Source organism: Sinohyriopsis cumingii, chromosome 8 (assembly GCF_028554795.1).
Source record: "Sinohyriopsis cumingii isolate HCF-2022 chromosome 8, ASM2855479v2, whole genome shotgun sequence".
Classification (NCBI taxonomy): Eukaryota; Metazoa; Mollusca; class Bivalvia; order Unionida; family Unionidae; genus Sinohyriopsis; species Sinohyriopsis cumingii.
This window is the reverse complement of record NC_142968.1, coordinates 57,371,139-57,391,700: the sequence shown is the minus strand read 5'-3', so window position 1 is coordinate 57,391,700 and position 20,562 is coordinate 57,371,139. Positions and strand designations below refer to the sequence as shown.

Below are 20,562 nucleotides of genomic sequence, written 5' to 3'. Positions count from 1 at the left end.
CTGACGAAGATTATTGGCATCTTCCATCCAAACAAGATCCAAAATGAACATCTTCATCCAAGGGCTGAATCAGCATCTCTTGTCCACATTGTGAAGAAATGAAGATGGCGTTGTCTGGGGTATGTATGCCGAATGTCACTGGCTGCAACACCCAGGAAAGCATTCTGGACCCCGGACGAGAGGCAAAAGAGGGGTAGGCCCAAAAAGACTCGGAGGAGGGCTATAGAAAAGAGATCAAGTAATGCGGCCTGACATGGAACACCATTGCACGAAGGGCAGGCTGACTGTCAGTAATAGCGCTCTCTCGTCGTAGCCATACGAGTCACCTAAAGAACGACATGGGGTGACTGTGTGAGTTTCACTTCAGCAATGAAATCAAATTATTATTCTATCTTTAAATAGATATTTAATTTTCTTTCGAAAATATTTATCCTCGTCTAAAGCATCGATAAAACTCATGAATATTCATGAGTTTGACAAAATTTACCTGACCTCAGCATTTTTAAATATCTCGCAAAGTGCTTAACAGAATTTGACGGAAGTTTCAACGTTCTTGGTGTCAAGATTTCCTTGAGTTGTGTTTCTTTCTTTGCTTGTGCTATTTTTAGCAGCAGTTCTATATTAACACTGACAATGCAGATGATTATAATTATAGAGCTGATAAAATGTATACAGTTTGTACATGCGTGCATTTCCCCCTATTGTTGCAGAACAAAACCTTTTCTAATATTTCAGTATACCCGACAAGGATATGTTAGTGTTTGGGGTCATGAGTTAAATTCTTTATAAAACTGATTTAATTGTAAAGAAAAAAATTGTGTATAACCTGTCATAACTCTATCATAAGGTTACCTCGCTTTGGAAGAATAGTACAACTGCCTCAACGCTGTAAAGTTGGTGTTAACATGCTACCTTGAGAAAACCGTACGCTTTGATAACTACAACAGACTCAATTTAGATTCCATTTTCTGTGATCCTGTTTTGACTTTTGTGCAGAATGTAAAGATTCTGCGTAAAATTCAGGAGGAAAATGGCAGGAAAATTCTATATTTGCTGTAATCTAGCACTGGCCGAACCATTTTGCAAGACAGCATGACGTTGTCGACGTTACAATTTACAAATGACGTCTTAATGAAGCTCATTCGAGCCATATGATCTGGTTCTTTTATCAATGTGTTTTTGTTATTAGATTTCAGACTGTGATATAAGAAGTAAGGTATAGTCCAGTAAAAGCGCTTTTGTACTAATGAGAGGAGACGACGGTAAAACATTTTAGATGACCGAGGGGTCAAACAGCTGTAAGACGGCGATATATTCTGAAAGAATATAATCTGCGAGGAGCGTGCAAATGAGTATAATTAACAGGAGATCTTCGGACTTTGTAACGCTTGGACATCTTCAGCTTTTCCTGTTGACGAAACTTTGTCAAAGCATATGCTATAGAAAATCTACTCCGGATAATTGAGGTTTTCTGTATACATGTATTGACATATTGGGGCCCCACTCTCTCTGTGCTCGATTTCACTCATAAAAAATCTTGTGTAAGTCCTTTGAAAATCAGGATTTTACAATTTCATTTCATAATTCCGTAAGATTTTTATAATAATTCGGTCGTAATTAAAATGGCATGTACCCTCACGAAATATAATTGTAATACACAAATGTCGATCACACAATTCTAATCGGTATAAATTCTAATGCATCATATGTATTTTTAATTAATTCCCCGACTGGATATATCTCGTGAAAAAGTTTGTTTTTACAATGAACAACAGTTATTCGTGCTCATATGTAATTTATACTTATTTTACTTCCGGAGTTTTCATTGAAATACGTTAGAAATTGACATGAATAGAATGCTTGTGTATCATTTGTGTGTGCTTAACAAAAAAGCTAATATACAAATTTCTGACTCGGTTAGTATAGCTGGACAATATTTAATAATACTTATCTACATTTTTTCAAATTTATCACCGGCGTTGGTATGTTACTCAGCATCTGTAAAACAAATAATAAACGGCTTCTAGTCAATCAGAATCTCTTGGTTTTATTTGTAGTATATTTATTATACTTTCCCAACAAATACAATCAGAAAAATATTCGACAAGAAAGGTCACATAGCAATTTTTTATGTTCTGTATACCATATTATATTTATCTGAATTGCTTGCAGTATTTGTCAAACTGACTTTCATGGGTTTCTCTCATATGTAATTGATAATCTCCCTTTGGTTGTCGTTTCTCAATATAATCCCAGTACACTAACCATAACAATACGATATTGTAGCTGTACTATCTGTCATTTCAAAAGACCTGGAGGCTTAATACAAATTCAAGTAAAAAACGAGTTACTTTCTTTAAGGTTAAAAAGGGATCTTTCACATTCCAAAATTATGCAGCAGTTGACCAGAGATTATGGCATACCACTGTGAACTTCCTCAAAGAATTCTTTGATTTCCTGCTGAAGAGTGTCGTGATCTTCTGTATATAGACGTTCAACTTCATCTGCATTCATCCCGAGAAGTTTCATGTTATCCTTCATACGGCCCAGTAATGTGTCCCTGCTAACATTACTTGTCCCTACTTCTGAAAATAAACCGAACATTGACATGTATGACAATATTAAGCAGAAAAAGTTAAATGTTTTAGAATATTAAACAGATTCAGTTCATAAGGCAATTTACATCGATTCGTGTCTTTTCTGCAGAAAGATGAAAACAGTTTCTCAAACACCACCGTGTTGTGAAGGACATTTGACCATCTCACCCTTAAAATCAATTCTTCTAAATATTCCTATATAAACTTTTTCACCGTTTACCATACTAGTTGTTAGCTCAGACACTGTCTATTTTATACAAAATTATGTTACAATTTAATATATGATTTGAAACTCTCACCCAAATAAAATGATTTATCGTTGGAAATCGATCTTGAAAGTGTGCTCGATTGATCATTTTAGTGATTTTTATGGATGTATTCAGTTTTCAATAACGGGTGCAAACTTAGTCCGATAAATCAAACCCCCCACTCAAATTTGTGTTGATGCTGATGGACGATATGTGGCTATGATGTGATCTGTTCTTTAAAATGTGCAATCTTGCTGCATGCAAATCTTTCCGGAACAAATCTGCGTACACTTTAGACACATACATGGTAACGGTTATATCAAGCGCGAAATTCAAAATGGCCACATGATAGATGATTGTGCTATTCCATGTGGATTTACAAGTCATTAAACATATGATCTGCTCCGGAAATATAATGTACCTGTCACCAAAAAAACACCTTCAACTGACGGTAGCTGCACAGCCATGAGAAATACTGGTAAGTGTATAAAATGTACACCGATGTGTGGAGCCAATTTTGGATGCAGATAATTGCAGCTTTTAATGAAGAAGTGATATCAACCCCTCACCCGAAAATCAATCTCATCACTGATTTATCGACCTAGTGCAAACTAGGCGAAATATAAATCAGTTATCTTTATTCTTGACAGATGCTTGACTTTAAATACTCAATACAGTGACTAAAACATAATAACTTTATTCGAATAGATTTATGCATTACTCGCTTGTACTCTTTCCTTTTATTTTTAAATTGTAGCGGCACATTAAGCCATTCCTGGCATTTAAAACGTACATAAAATGAGAATATTTTATTTTTTTACACCAAACCCATGTAAACTAGCGTTAATGTTTTAGCGCATACAGAAACGTTAATGAATAAAATGGGTGAAAATATTGAAGTAATGACTATTTGAATTTGTATAGGATATATAGCGGCATATAGCGCCGTAGAAGGCCAAAATTCGGCACTTAGGTGAGGGACATTAGCTTCCAGTGAGTTTGTAAATCACGTGAATGCTCACACCTTTAAACAGCCACATTATTGGTAGACCGTTCATATTTGTAAGCACCTGTTAGTATTTGACTGACATACATTAATTCCTTTTTGGTTGTTATCATAACACACGGAGTTGACGTCACTCTTTACGTACTGGCTGTGCCCGAGAGAACAACATATAACGACAAGGCATTAGTGGCAGTCACCGAGTATTAGTAAAAGAAACAGTGACGTGAGTAGGTTTTGTTTTTAATAGTTCTTTGTGAAGACATGCTGCAATATCAATTATCTGCAAAGAAGTTTTCTTAAGCTTACTTGTAATGAAACAAACCGCACTAATAAAATCAGTGTTAAATACAGTGCTAAGCACAACACGTTATGAATACGTGTTAAATTTGAGGAATCTTGACACGAAATATGGCCGTTATTAAGAAATATAAACCTAAAATTAAAACTTTTAGCTATTAAATTCATCAAAAAGGACAACATTACTTGTAAAAACATACAACTCATACGTTATTAAAATAATTTTTTTCAAGCACAGTTAACCATTCTCAAATTTAAATAAAAACATTTAGAAAAGTTTCATAGTCTTTTTTTATCCTCTAAAAAGTATGGATATAAAGGGTACAGCCTTAATCTGCTGTGAAAATAATGAATACAGCGCATGAAATTACTATACAAAATGAGCGAATTGAACAAAGGTTTTTAATAATAGTTTTATATTTTCATTTTTGTTGCTTTAGACCAAATAATATTCACCCGAACCCATATTTAAATTTCATCATGCGTTTCAATTCGACATTATCAAATTCCTCCTGAGATTACTCTGGCTTCAGTAATAATGTTTTTTTTCTTTTTCTGTCCCTGCATTTTCAATCAGCCGTTTCGATCAGTATCCCCTTATAAAGCATGGGAATATATTATGAAATATATTCATCGTGTTACGTCATAGATCACATGATACTTGCTTTACATAAAGGCGGAAGCTAAGCGGATTGTGCATTCTAATGTGAATTGACCACTGAAGATCAAGCTAAAAAAACTGGTCAGAAAGCCATGAAAGCCTAGAGGCTTTCATTGCAATAAGTATGTTCGGGGTGACCTCATAAAAAGTGATAACGGGAACATTTGTTTTATCTTGTGCGCATAGGCATCAGCACATTCTTTATATAGTCTGTGGAAAATCCGGATACAAAACAACAAGGTAAAGGTCCGCTGAAAAGGATGTCATTATTCACTTATACATGCCCCCTTGCACTTTACAAAATATTCGCCACTTCTGTATAAAATAGCAAACGATTTACATTATTTGTTCGTATAAGCCATTATTTTGTACCCTTCGGCGGTACCTATATGTGCATAATGTGACGTCATGTTTTCTGATAATGTTTTTTGTTGTTGTTGTGAGTAACAAAAGATCACTTTTAAAGCAGCGTAGAGCAGTGGTTAACGTGCAGACTCAAAATTAATGGGATGCAGGCTGAAATCCTTCCCAAACTAGCCCGGGCTGGCTGCAACGGTGTGCCATTGGGCAATGTGCTTTACTCCAATCAATCAATCGATTCTTGCCAAAGTAGAAAGTGGTACTATAATGACTAGACAATCTACAGACCATGTAAATATTGTTTGAAAAATCCGTTAGCAAGAAAGTAAAACCTTCATGCCCTGGCTTCTTTTGACCTTTATTAACAGAGATATGGATTACGTTATTTGCATCGACTGAACTCTACACGTGAATCCGTTCCTTTTAAGGTATCACGGTACCAATTGTTTTTCCATATACCTCAATGCTAATGTTTTGTGAAATAAATATACTTTCTGTCCTACTTGGGCATGCATGTCACACGCTGTCATATAGAACAATGCTAGATTGTCAATTTGACAATGACATAACCAGGTACTCCATTGCATTTAAGAGAGATAACTCTACTGGAACTAGACAGGGGTAAGAGTTATCTAGTCACAACAAGCACATTTTCAGTCATGTGTACCATATTTTAAAAAAATCATAAAAAATACAAAATATGATCTAGATAGAAATTAACACAAACTCACATGTTGCCAAGAGGCTCAACTTTTTTTTAAGCCAAACAGAAAGTACAAGTCTTACATAATGCACCAATCACAGCTAGTTTTGTTCTTTAATTCTGAATACAATGTTCCATACACCTTAAGCTCCGCCCACCTGGACTTGCGCAATTGGTACCGTTATACCTATAGCAAACCTTAATTTTTCCAATAATCTGTGAAATAGTTCGGGACTGTATAAGTAACAAATATACTTAGTCTCACTTGTGAAAAACAATTTGATGAGGTACTAACCTATGTCTTATATGAATGTGTATAGAAATGTCATTGAGCTGTTTGAACTATTGTTTTCATACTTTTGCTTCACCATCAAAATCATCTTTTGAAATAAAATGAATTCTTTCAACTATGAGTTGTATCTTATTCATATCAGCAATTATTGAACTTCACATAGGTGATATGGGATAAATCACATTATATCATATTATGTAATAACTAGGTCAAAGGTCAATGTACCAAATAGTATGCACCTGTCCTACTTCAAAATGTACAATTCACCTAAAAGAAAGGAATTTATATTTGTTTGGTAGGTGCAGAACTTAACATCAGAGACAGGTGGACATGACCCAATCTTATTATAAAGTATAAGCTTTGACCACTTTACACTATCTACAGATACAAGAGGTCACTAACCACCAGTCCTCACACAAAGGTCCACCTACCCATCCTCTTTGTAACACAAATAGTAAGCTTTCCTCCTTTGTAATGTGAATAAAATTGTTTCAATAAGCCAGTCAGTCACCAAATATAGTAAATCGCAGCTTCTAAGTGGTTATGTTTGGATTGGGAGGTGAAATTAGGGGAATAAAATACAGAAAAATGCCAAATATAAACACTAAGTATAGCACATCAAATGGAGTTAAAAACAGGAGGAAAGTGTTTATCTAAAAGGGAGAGGTAGCTTATGATAAAGGAATTAAAGGTGGCAAAATCAGCAATGCGAAAAATGAGAAGTGAAAGTTTGATGACCTTACCTTGGACAAATATATGGGGCAGGGCCCAACAGGTCCAAGGACAGCCCAAAGGCAACTGTGCTATAACATCCCTTACAGGACCCAAATTTCAAGTGAAGTTGTGTTCATTTCCATCTAATATAAAAGGGTGAATAATTTAGATAATATAGATACATATAAAGTATATTTCTTCTACATAAGAATTTAATAATAATTGGCATAAGATAGAGAGAAACTTATCTCAGAGCCAAGCAGAACATACCTTATCAGTTTTTAAACTTGTAAACTTTATTGTGAGAAATTATCAAATTGCTTCTACTTACATTTGCGTCAAGATTGAGGGCTAATATAATACTTCACAAATCTTCTCTTTATTTTCATAATCAGTCACTGAAAATGTGAGATTTTATTTCCTTGAAATGTTATGACTGGTGTAAGGAAGATAACTGAATGATATACATAAGGTGTGGTAACCTTGAATACATTATCCATGTAATATAGATGAGTTCATCAACAACCTGTATTAACTTCATTGCAATTAAATTATCTCAAAATACATTACTGACAAAGTGAGAACCTAACATTTAGACTCCTATGTTTAGTGGAGACCTCAAGAGTCATGTAATTTTAATTTCTAAGATGACGCAGCTCTTTCATATCACATAGTTCATATTTTCTACAATGCCGGCATGTAGAGTGCAGCCTTCCATAACCATGCAGATATCATCTCATGCCAATTTGGATTCTTGCGATGGGATGCAAAGTTTCAAGAACAGTGTGGATTTGAATGGAATGAATACGCACTGTGTGACTAAAATGGTTATCATTCTGTAATGTTGGACCAAACATGGAAATTCCACAGGAGCAGCTTGACAGAAAGAAATAGGATTAATTGAAAGTCAATAGTAGATTATAATTGGGCTTATACAAGTGCCAATGGGAAATGCTGACTTAAGGAAACTGTTCTTGTTTGTTGGTATTCACTGCTACTTCAACAAAAGGGAATGCAAGAGAACTGAACTAACTACATGAACAATTTCAAAGCAGGAGAGTGTAAAAAAAAAGGGACAATTAGAGCAGGACAATTCAAATCAAAATGGGAAGGAATACCAAATCCTTAATAAATTACCTAAAACTTACTCATGCCAGAACATCCCACATGGTACAAGTGATCTATCTACAAGTGTACTTAGAATGTTCTCTATCCTGGTTTATGGCATGCCTTACAAGAACAAGATAGTTGTTTTTGTACACATGATTTTTCATCTTTTGCAGGTACAATAGCCAATATTTGGCCAAAATCAACTATATTATGTTTACATAACTTATTTTGTTGCATGCATTCCAATCTAGGAGGTAACAGCACATACATAAAGGCATCAGGTAACACAAGTCTATATCTATCATAGCTATAGTTATCAAAAGTCCCCATCCAAAGCCATCTTGTGCTATTTTCTAAAGATTTCATACATTTTATTCTTAAAGAACTTTCAATATTTGACCAAAAGTGTTCAGCATACATTTGTTTTCCTACATCAAACTAGTATAGTTCATAAATGCCGCCCACATGTATGCGTTTCTATGGAAACACTGTGAGGCTATTCTTTCCTTTAGGTATCACGGTACCAATTGTTTTTCCATATACCTCAATGCTAATGTTTTGTGAAATAAATATACTTTCTGTCCTACTTGGGCATGCATGTCACACGCTGTCATATAGAACAATGCTAGATTGTCAATTTGACAATGACATAACCAGGTACTCCATTGCATTTAAGAGAGATAACTCTACTGGAACTAGACAGGGGTAAGAGTTATCTAGTCACAACAAGCACATTTTCAGTCATGTGTACCATATTTTAAAAAAATCATAAAAAATACAAAATATGATCTAGATAGAAATTAACACAAACTCACATGTTGCCAAGAGGCTCAACTTTTTTTTAAGCCAAACAGAAAGTACAAGTCTTACATAATGCACCAATCACAGCTAGTTTTGTTCTTTAATTCTGAATACAATGTTCCATACACCTTAAGCTCCGCCCACCTGGACTTGCGCAATTGGTACCGTTATACCTTAAGCATAAGCAATACATTCGAGTAAACATTAACGGTGAAACAACTTTCTGGTGACAACACAAAAATGTCCATTGGATAAGTGATATCAAAATATAAGCCGTTTTTGTTGCATGTTCGGATAAAAAAAAAAAAACGTTTCCATCGTTTGCACGAAACGTAAAGTGAGTGAAGTGGGCAGTCACAGAACCCGTCATCTATTGATGTTACACTTGTTTCTTGTTCCCTTGATGTACAAGTTTAAGCCATAATGATCTCTTACCTTCCGGCATGTCTCTCAATGCATCCTGGACCAGAATATATTCTTTGAGCAGACCGTGTACGAGAAGTTTTTGTTTTGCTGGATCCCAATCCACCAAATTTCGGTTCAGCATCGGTTGCAGCAACTGGAACTTCATGAAGGACATCGACATGCCTGAGGTTATAAAGAGCATCCCGTCAGAGGAATATGTCAATTAAAGCTTTAGTTTCTACCACAACAATGACTCGATTTGGGAATTGATATTCATTGGCCTTTTCCGTGTCTGTGTTAAAGACTCATCTAATTCTGATGAAAATTGTAATCTTCCACCATCGGAAAGAGACGTGAAATTTCTAAGGCTGTACAGAAATTAGACTCAAGTTTTACAGGTTTGCTATGCCAGATTCATAATGAGTTATTCGCGTGAAGCGTGAGTTTTAGCCAAACCTATTAGTAGACTGACCAGTGGCAGCATAAACACCTATGTAACTTGCAAATTTTGCATGAAGAAATATGAAATCATGGAACATCAATATTTACAGTAAACCCTGAGTTTTGAGTAAAAGTCGCAATCTGCTCATCTGCCACGGCTGAAAATAGAGTTCCAAGGCTTTCCTGGCCGCGATGGCTTTTAGGTTAGCTGTGCCAAACCCACAATCCGTGGGTTTTAGAAGCTTGTCCCAATGCCAAGGCACAAAATAGTTTTTAATGTGCTTATTTGCCTTTAGACAAACATCATTCAATCAGTCAGTCATGATATTAACTTTGATTTTCTATAAAGTAACGACACAGATGCATTAAACTTGGATTTAGAGTTTTATTAATTTACCTCACGTACATAATATTATTTATAAAACTATTTAAACTATTTAAAATGACCCGCGTCATACGTGAAACTAACTTATAACGAGATACGCTGTAGGTTCCAACAAAACTTTGTTGCAATAATGCATAAAGCAAAAAAATATAGTATTAATGGCATAAAAATGTTTGAAACATTGCAAGCTAAAGTTCAATTACTGAGCTGTTCATAAAAATGAGGTACAACAAACGAAGAGATAGAAAAAGAAAACTAACAAACTTTCTTTAGGGACAGGTATTTAAATGCAGCATCATAAAGGACAAAACAAATGAGTGACCTTTTTCAAAATGAACGTTAAACCAGCTCCATTATGATTATAAATGAGTGTATGTTCCTTCATAATGTTTGTCTTCTGAGTCATGTGCGGCTTCGCGTACATTTTTGTCCATCTTTTGACTAATTGCCATAGGTATTTTGTTTGCTGCTATTTGTTTTATGGCCACATTACTCAGTAGCAAACGTATACAGTCATCAACAACAGTACATCCTAAATGAACTTTTAAATTTAACATACACTGCTGAGATCTTATTGTGATTTATTTCATCAGAGTCTGGTCTTATTAAGGGGAAAAATTGTCAAATAAATATTTACAGTGTCTTGAACAGTGGAAACAGACTGTGTAATACTTGCTCGAATTTTTCACTTTTACTACATACTAATATTCATTCAGACTATTGTTCTTCGACAGAGAGGAAGAAATCCAGTCTGTATTTATCACATGTTACTATTAAGTTGATTTCATCAGCAGACATTTTCTCCAGTATTCAACGGTACGTGCTCTTTAGTTGTAATAACGCTCACAAGCTTTGATCGCAGCACATCAGATGAAGGCGCTTCAACATCCTAAAGGACTGTTTTATGTTATTCTGCTACATTATCAGTCTAATATTTATCTTTTCATTCGTGCATTTCCAGTCACGATTTGGTGTAATATTAAAATTATTGCAGATTGTGTCCAATTGTTTCAGATCCTTGTTGTTTGTGGTTTTCATTTAGTGTTTTAATTAGGTAATGGTATTACACATTCAGACAATGGTTGTTTCAGATCCTTGTTGTTGTTGTTTTCGAAAGCACAAATACTAACTCTTGTACACTTTTATCTGTTAAATACTAAAATGATATTCCTCATCCAGCTGTTCTATTCATGCTGCCCAGTTAAGCTGGTTCCGCATCCAACTGTTTCAGTTCACACTGCCCAGGTAAGCTGATTCCACATCTAACTGTTTCTATTCATACTAACCAGTTGGGCTGATTCCGCATCCAACTGTTTCTATTCACACTGCCCTGGTAAGCTGATTCCGCATCCAACTGTTTCAATTCACACTGCCCAGTTAAGCCGATTCTGCCTGAGCTTCATAATAATTCTGTATATAACTGTAACTGTCAAATCTTGACGAGTATTTATGAAAAACGTTTAGCAGTCTGTATACGAAATAATTTCTTTCTATGTAATAAATTTTTATCTCTGTGCATATTTGTACAATGTCTTTATTACTTGGAACACTGATCCGAGTGAGTTGCAGGACTGCTTGCTAGCTTTTTAAAATATGATGCCCATTATTTAATTTTCAAAAATTGTAATACTTCGGCTAAATCATATTGTATAACACATTTATTCTCTCATGTTTCGTTCTCTTGCCTCTTTGTTTTTTTTTTTTTTTTCCTCCCTTTTCCTTCTGAGAAAGTCTTGGATTGTTTGTTAAACTTATATAATGTAACTTTGTATTTTACGGATTGTACACTTTTGACCATTATGTTTGTTTCGCATAACTTTTTGTAGATGCCTAACTTACTTGGCACCATGAAGCAAAGATTGTGCTGATGTGCCGTTAAACCACATGCATACACGTATTCATGCATACCTACATGAATACATTTATCCTCCTTAACCTCTTTATTTCTCAGTTTTATATATTTATTCTTGTGATTCTCAATTTCCTTTTCTATTTTCTTCCGATTCGGAGTTTCTTTTTGAAAATACCTTACGTGTACTGTCTGACTTTGAATGTGAATAAATTGTTGCAAATATCAATGTCTTTCTCCGTGTAAAGTTTAACGTATCGCTGTCGATTATTTCTGCTATGTGATAGGATGCTATAGAGATTCATCGGTCGGATTTTAGATTGTACGCGCAAATCGCAACAGCATTTGTACTACTTTGTGCTCCGGTTTTCCATTTTCTCCGTCTAATCTGTTGCAGCTATTACAAACCTACATTCATCTGACGGGGCTAAATTTTCAGTAGTTTGTAATTTAACTATCTTGATTAATGTATATTTCACACTCTCGCTTTTTGCATACATTTTTTTTCCTAGTAATTTAGACCCGTTTTTTTTTAATCGTTACCTACTCAGTGAGTAAAGCTTGCATGTCGAGTTTTAACATGTTCTTCTCGACGTTGAAGGTAAGATTTTTTTATTGACTGAAGAAAAAACAAACAAACAACGGATTTATGTTGAGAACTCGTTTTCATGCCGTTTCTTTTCTTTTTCCGATGTAAACCATATAAATCGCTGATATTAATGTCTTCCGTTTCAGCCAACTTTACTTAGCACCTCCTTATCTCTAAACTTGTGAACAGTGAGTGGCAGGTCAAACAGCTGTTTCCTAGCATGCGTAATTGCACAGTGCTTCTTACAACAGCACAGGTTGGTTTGTGGGAACAGAAACCGACATGGTACCACACAGCAGACTAAAGCAGAGAAAATATATTGAAACTGCTACCTTTAAAAACATGAAGAACATTGTTTAGATTTTACATCATATATTTGAGTCGGCTTGTATTTATTTCAAATAGACTGTCAAACTGTAGATGTTTCGTTTGATTAGGACGGATTGTCATATGCAAATGAAAGTCGGAGGCTCACAATGCTGAGAAATTACCATAATAAAATATATGCTTACCTTCGCCAACCTTTTCTTGAACTTTGTCAAGTTCTATGGCATTTTCTTGCATGCTGCAGAGGGCTGATAGCCGTTGTCTAAACACTTCAGACTGATTCTTAATGCAAATGTTAATTGCAGAATCTGTAAGTTAAACCAGTTTTGAAAATTAAAGTCTAATTGGTTCTCGAATTGAGTAAAAGTGTTGCCTTGAAACTGGAACATACAAAATTTTCAAATGGTCGCACAGACCTCAAAAGCGAAGCAGCAATATCATTTCCAATTATTATTATTATTATTATTATTATTATTAACAAAATGTATTTGCTATTACAGCTAATACAGGTCCACTGTCTTTGAGAACACATACTTGTTTATATCAGCATTGATAGCAAACGTAGGCACGATAAACCCAATATCAGGAGTTTCAACAGATTACAAATTACAAATTATAAACACACGAAACGGAAATCGCAAGCACTTTCGTGTTCGTTTAATATGTCATTTTATTGAAAGAGTTATTACTGTAGCGTAGTATGACTACCATGAATCTCTGACTTTAAGAGTACTGATCCATACTATGAGAGTTCCTCGATGTACCAAAATATCAGTCTGTTGGTTTACTGCGGTAATTTTCCGGTGGTAAGTATCACCGTACTTTTCACCACTATACCAGTACTTCGGTAGTTTCTGTAGAAACGGAATGTACAGAAATGCCCGACTAATCTTGTTAAAGTATGTGAATGTCTTAAATACATGTATACATTTGTAAGACTAAAAATGATAATAGATTTTTTTAAATATTATGTAATTTTTAAAGTCCACTAAATATTATCGTGTTTCTTGAGTAAGCGTGTTCTGTGTTTATTGGTTTTCTCTGATAAATATTTTACTCGGCTGTTGGCATCCCAATTCAAGTTTCATTACCTATTATATCAACAGTGTAGCTAGTGAACTGTTGGCTTCAACGTGAACAGCTCCTAATTTATATACAAGCTCGCTGATGTTTGAACAATGACATTCATAGGGTGTCAACTAAAGTGCAAGCTTAATCATCCTACTTTAGTTACAATTTTATATTACAACTTATACAACAATTAATATAAACTTAGCACATTCATTTACTATCAGGTACTGGCCATTTAATTTTCCGGGGTGGGGGAGGGGCTGCGATTTTCTTTACAAATGAGATATTTTCTTTTCTTTTATCTCAAGATAACATTTGTCTTCAAATAATAGAATGGATATCATTTGGTGTCATTTTGCTATAAATCAAAACAAGATATCTTTTTCAACTATTAAGAAACACGTCGGGCACCTGTTCCAGAACCTTAAGGTGCTTGGTCCTTAATATAACTGCGATATACCGTTATGCGTATCGCGGTACCCAGCTCTTGTCCGATTATCCTACTCCTCCAACCGACACAGTCAAATCGATGACATTGAAAGACATGATGTAGCGATGCTAAAACTTTTATCACCTTTCAAGTAACGATACATTTCTATTTACCTTCACTTTCTACTTTTAATATTGCGTTCTTATTAGGCAAAAGTGAATTCAACTGCTACACTGAAATAACAGTCCACCGCTGTTAATATAATGCCGGTCTTAAACAAATATAGCAAGTACACATAGGATATTATCGTCCCGTTATTAGCAATAGAAAACAATTTTTTTCTTGAAATAAATGTTGCTTTTAAGTTACTTGTAGTCATTGGAAAGACCAATTGCTGACAGACACTGAAAAGCATATATATCATGTATTGTGACTTGTGAAAAGGAAAAAAAAATGGCTTGCTAAACTTGAATCTTGATTAAAATCTCAACAACACCACCACCTTCCAATAATATATCTCATAAATTATTGAGTTACTAATATCTTTCAGAATAATTCTGTTAAGTTATTAGGTTTGTTTCAGTTCTCTTATGAAGTGCGAGTAATTGCAGTAGTAGTAGTAGTAGTAGTAATATTACCTATTCTGTCTTCCGCTGGGTAAAATTCCTGGCTGAGGGCATGTAAGCGGTTACAGATTAGTATTTCCACCATCTCTATCGGTGATATGAATCCTTCTGCATCAGACAAATCGCATCCTGGGGGGTAAAGATTGTAAGGAACAATATCTTTACACAAAAGTTTTATATATGGTGAGCATTGTACTTTTAAATGAAACTTTAACGTTACACAAGCAGTCTTCGATTTACATCGGTTTCGTTCAACCTGTTTATGAAGGTTGGTTCCTTTAATCACAAGCGTGTTTTGCGCTTAAACCAACGGTATTTGTTCCGACTAAAATTTGGTGAACCAGAAGCGCGATCATGTTTATGAGCGAAGAAAGGTAAGGTAGAAACAAATATGGCGACATACTGTTTGCATCTTATTTTGGTTCAGATGCAGTGTCTAAATATTGAGGCCCCTTTGTCCGCCATCTTGCTTAAGTTGGATCGAGGGTATCCCTCAGTTACACTTTGACAGGAAAAATATCTTCACATAACCACAACCTAAATCAACAGGGATTGCGCAGTGATCAGAAAATTGCTTCGATATTAAATTAATTTTCGGGTATTTTTTGGTTTTGGTGATACGAAACGATTCATATTTAGAATTCAACTGTACCAAGATCACCGAAACACCCGAGTGGTGGTTTTGGACTGAACAGTATCTCTGGTCGCAATTTCAAAACACACCTTTGAACGGCCAACCAGTAACAGTTGATGAGACCTTATCCCTTATTTCCAAGGATATGCCATTGAAGAACAGAATAAATAATAAAGGCCTAAGTTGGAACTTTATGGTACTCTATAATTTATAGTTTTATTTGCTGATGTGTGTCCATTTAATTTTACTGGTGGAGATATATTGCGCATGTAGGATTTGAACCATCGAAGAGTCAGATGGGTAGTTTAAAAGCCATGAATATTATTGACCTGTACAATGAAGTCATGAATATTATTGACCTGTACAATAAAGTCATGAATATTATTGACCTGTACAATAAAGTCATGAATATTATTGACCTGTACAATAAAGTTATGAATATTATTGACCTGTACAATAAAGTTATGAATATTATTGACCTGTACAATAAAGTTATGAATATTATTGACCTGTACAATGAAGTTGTTTTTTAACGAACAGTACGTTAAGTGTAACTATAGATCACAGTATAGAACTTTAGGACTTCTTACTCTTGTTATCGTGTCAATGCCTTAAAAATGGTCATGGTCCCTTCTAATTAGAAGAAGCAAACAACCCGCGTGTGTTCTCTTTACACTGTCTCAGTACCCCAAAGGTGAAAAAAAACCAACACGTTACAGCAATGAGTACGCATCAGGTTTTACTGGTATCCATATTCATTTTTAAATAAAATCAAAGCTATTTAACCATGTAAAATAAATTAATGTGTATAGCAGTTACATTTTATATGAAAGAAATATGGTCTAAGTCTGATCTTCCCCACAATTAATAAGGAACAAAATTATACTTGTCAACATTGCCTTCTTCAATATGCATCAAATAACTGTTTTGTGTGGCGATTAACAGCACAGCGTGACAAGTAGGTTATTTAGTACCGAGGCAATCCGGGCCTGGCCCAAGGATTCACCAGTATAAGCCCATATGAATGTAGGATTCCAAACCGTACCCTTTCAGTCTCGAGTTCGGCTTGCACTTCGTCACCACAGATCCTGTCTCCATTAGTCGCCTACATGCATGATTAAAAGAAACCGATTTGACCGCCATGGATTTTTCCCTATATGCTCTTCAAGGTATCGCTACACTAAGTAACTTTCTTATGTATTTCTTCATATTCTAACATTAAAAAAAAATAAAAACCAGTGCATTAGTTATGATGCACCAAGGCTATTTTTTACTTATGGACACAACATATCCATGCATAGGTTATATTGTATTTTTCTGGAAATAGCTGGCTTTTGAATGAAATAACATGAATTGTTAGGTGTAAGTGACCTTTCCTGAAGCGACAGAATCATACCGCCTTCCTTTGTCATCCTACGCAAAATTCCAGAGGCTGAACTCAGTGAACGGTATATGTTCGGTTTTGGCATTAATGCTGCGTTTTACTGAAAAGGAGTAACATTCTTGGCTGCTTAGCTAATCCCCAGGACAAATCCGAGAATTTTTTAAAATGATTTTCTTAGGAATTATAGTAAGATGCAACAGTGGCTGATTGGTTCAATTTGGGTAACGATAATTTGAAACCCAATTCGTTCATTAATCATGCGGCTGTACGGGGTCAGAATCACCTATACACATTCGTGTGCTAACATGTAAGCATCCGTAATTTTCGAGCTATCTTAAATTAAGGTAGAAATATCATGGATATATATATATATATATATATATATATATATATATATATATATATATATATATATATATATATATATATATAGAGAGAGAGAGAGAGAGAGAGAGAGAGAGAGAGAGAGAAGCAAAGATGGGCCATACGATTACACAAACAATCAACTGGTTAAAAAAATCGGATTATATTTGAACAACAAATCAAGCAATATATATATCTGTGATTTGTGATAAATACATCGTCATTCTCCGAATACGGACTGAGATTTTGGCACATAAATAATACATTAGATCTCATTTGTATCAAATTCTCGTACTTCATTTATTTAAATATTGATTAGTTTTACAGAGCAGATGGTTGGTACATATTCTTAAAAATTATATTTGAACTTTTGTAATGTGTGTTTCAAGTACAGGATAGTTTTACATCCGGGCATTTTAAGGTGATCATTTATTCGACTTAGATGGAATCTTTGTCATTATCCTTAGTGCATCATGAAGTTTCGAATGGTAATTTGGAGTGCTGACAATATCGTATATTTTGACGATATTCTCAACGTATTACGAACGACCATTTCATCAAAAGTTCAGTACCTATATATGAATTAGTGAAAAAGAATAATTCTCATTTCTTTTCAAAATCATCGAGAGCACAACATAAGCTTCAAAACCGACTCATTCACAATATCAAAAGTGCCGATCTTTCGTAAAGAAAACGACAAATAAATGTGCATTACATCAGGAAACAAATGTTATGTTGGGAAAATTTGTGGTCCCGGAACCCTTCATCTCCCAATTTTATACAACACATTACCTGTCATTATGATGGCTAACGGCAGACCCTCGCATAATTTTGCTAGTGGGACACTATATTCACCTAGGTTCATCCCTTGGCACACACTTTTCAAAAGGGCTATAGAATCCTTTAATGAAAGTGGTAGTACTCTCTCGTTGTGACAGATTGGCCCAAGTCTGGCAAAGTGTGTCGTTATTGTCGATGTTAAAACTATTTTTATTTTTTCTGAACCTTTAACCAATATTGTCAAAAACTCGAGAAAATCATCGGCCGATTCTGTATTCAAAATGTCTTCTACATTATCAAAGTAAAATAAATGAATGAAATGTGAATCTTCCACGGTTCGAAATAACCTCTCCATCCTGTCTTTAAATTCAAGCCTGTCTTGCTGTAAATGTTTACTTTTCTGTTTCATTAACTCAAACAACGTGTGTTCGAACGCTGTCATATTTTTAATGCAGTGCTTCCTGAAGTCAAGCGGAAATGTCTCAGTTCTGTCGGGTATATTTCTAATAAATTGTTCTGCAAGCCGAGTTTTTCCAATAGATTTAAATCCACTGATGACAAAAATACTTTTATTATTCTGCCAGTAATGCAACAGTCGTTCCAGCTCACTAGACCTGCCAAGGAAATCATATTCAAGGTATCTGTCAAAGTTGGCCGCCTCCGTCATATTGAATTAGATTTTTAGAGATCATCCACATAGGGAAACTTATCACAACTCCCCACCAGCAGCACCACCAGTAATCTCCACTTAGTAAGACTGTGATACCGTATCTATATGATTAATAACCGTTGAAAACAAAACAAATATGAACGAAGCGCCGCCACTTTAATACAGGTTGCATGTATTATTTAGCTTGTGGAATGCATGTACACACAACAAATCCTGGGGTATTTTGAAATCGGATCAACACAAGGCACGACGTTTACGTCAAAACAATGGTGAATCAGACATATTTCATAACATACAAGTGGATATTTGCCGAAATATATTTTCTCTTCAGTATGTTACACTCAAACGACCGCTATTGTTTTCGAATGATATCGCCACTGTATATAACACATGAACCTGTTTAGCCGAAAGTTCAGTATTTCCTTCCGGGTAATTCAGTTATGCCTGTTTAAGGACTCAGCTTGAAAATAAAATAGTGTTCCGGATGGAGCAAACTTGCCGAATTGCCCGGCTATAAATCTGTTTAGGTCACAATACACAGATAGTAAGGGAATATACTTCTAAAAGTTGGATTCAGCAGAGCAGATATTTGATGATTCGTGGCTTACAAGTCAAATTATATTTCTAAGCACTTCACGCAGAATTTTCGGGGACTATCTCAAATCAGTTGCAAAGTAATTTCTTGAATTATAAATCAGACTAAAACTCAGTGTTTGTGGACCTGCAAGCCATTCTCGCATGGCAGTTTAAATTAGCTTTGCGAAATATAGGATTTATTTCCTAACCTCTCGAGAGTGCCGTTCAATCAATATTTTGCAAATAAATACCAATGCAGTGTCACACTTCCCGTAAATCACACACACAGACCGCTGATTATTAGGCCATGTTATATATTTTCTTAGCACAATACCTTTTGTAGCTAATATTTTAAAATATCGGTCTGACGTAATATATGTATAGGTGGGCCGATATCTTGAGTTCTGTGCGAATAATTTTATATCTATGTATATATTACTGTTATTTCTTTCATGGCAGTATGTTTGAAAAAATTATAGGGAACAACATGGGGAATATTATAAAAATGTAATTGGGGATGGGGCACTATGGGGGATATGGGAATTAAACACGGATGGTAAAGTATGGAGTTATGAAAGTTTAACATGGATATGCCACTATGGGTCCATACGGAAACTGGACATTAGGTGTCATCCATTTAGTACGTGCGCAAAAATCTGGCAAGGCTTGACCCCTCTCCCCTCCCTGTACACATGCGTACTTTTTACACACCTCCACCTGCGTACGTACGCTTGACGCACCACCCCACCACCCATTCCATAGAACGGCCTATATCTAATCCACGCAGAAACCGACATAAAGGATTAATAATATTAACGTGTTTAATAAAACAGATAGTCCACCGACTTCGAATGTCTGGCTGCATCAAAGAAATAAGCTTCGTAACTTTAAACAGTTTGTCTAGTGTCCGCTAAAATTCAAACGCCGACTGAACCCGGTCGAACAAGTTACGTATTAGACAAATTATTATCGAGGTTTCACCTTCCCCTGTTTCCTATGCGTACGTACATTGTCAGTAGACACACACACACACACACACACGCAAGATTTGGGTTATCCCCTCACCCTCCATGCGTACGTACTAAATGGACGGTCTGGGATTTTTATGGAAATACGTAAATGTGAACATTGTACGGGTTAATTTGAAAACTGACCTATAAAACGGGACTGATGAAAAATTATACATGGGTGGATCACTATGGGAGAAAAGGGGAACTGAATTTACAAACACCCATATAAAAGG

At 35.2% G+C, this 20,562-nt stretch overlaps 1 protein-coding gene across 3 annotated transcripts; it reads right to left on the bottom strand.

Annotated features, from left to right (window-relative positions):
- Positions 1–1,921: 1,921 nt before the first annotated feature.
- LOC149793592 (uncharacterized) lies at positions 1,922–19,151 on the bottom strand. 3 transcript variants are annotated; one of them, XM_089967554.1, is made up of 6 exons: positions 18,086–19,151; positions 14,925–15,041; positions 12,971–13,093; positions 9,225–9,377; positions 2,424–2,585; positions 1,922–1,998 (listed from the first exon to the last, which is right to left on the bottom strand). In XM_089967554.1, the coding sequence occupies exons 1-6, from the start codon at positions 18,738–18,740 to the stop codon at positions 1,988–1,990; spliced, it is 1,221 nt and encodes a 406-aa protein (XP_089823680.1). In that variant the 5' UTR covers positions 18,741–19,151; the 3' UTR covers positions 1,922–1,987. The 3 variants fall into 3 exon arrangements, 2 of the variants coding, with proteins under 2 accessions (XP_089823680.1, XP_089823681.1); XM_089967555.1 differs by having other exon boundaries at positions 2,424–2,582; XR_016422857.1 differs by lacking the exon at positions 1,922–1,998 and adding an exon at positions 6,908–7,021 and having other exon boundaries at positions 2,458–2,585.
- Between the last annotated feature and the right edge of the window lie 1,411 nt (positions 19,152–20,562).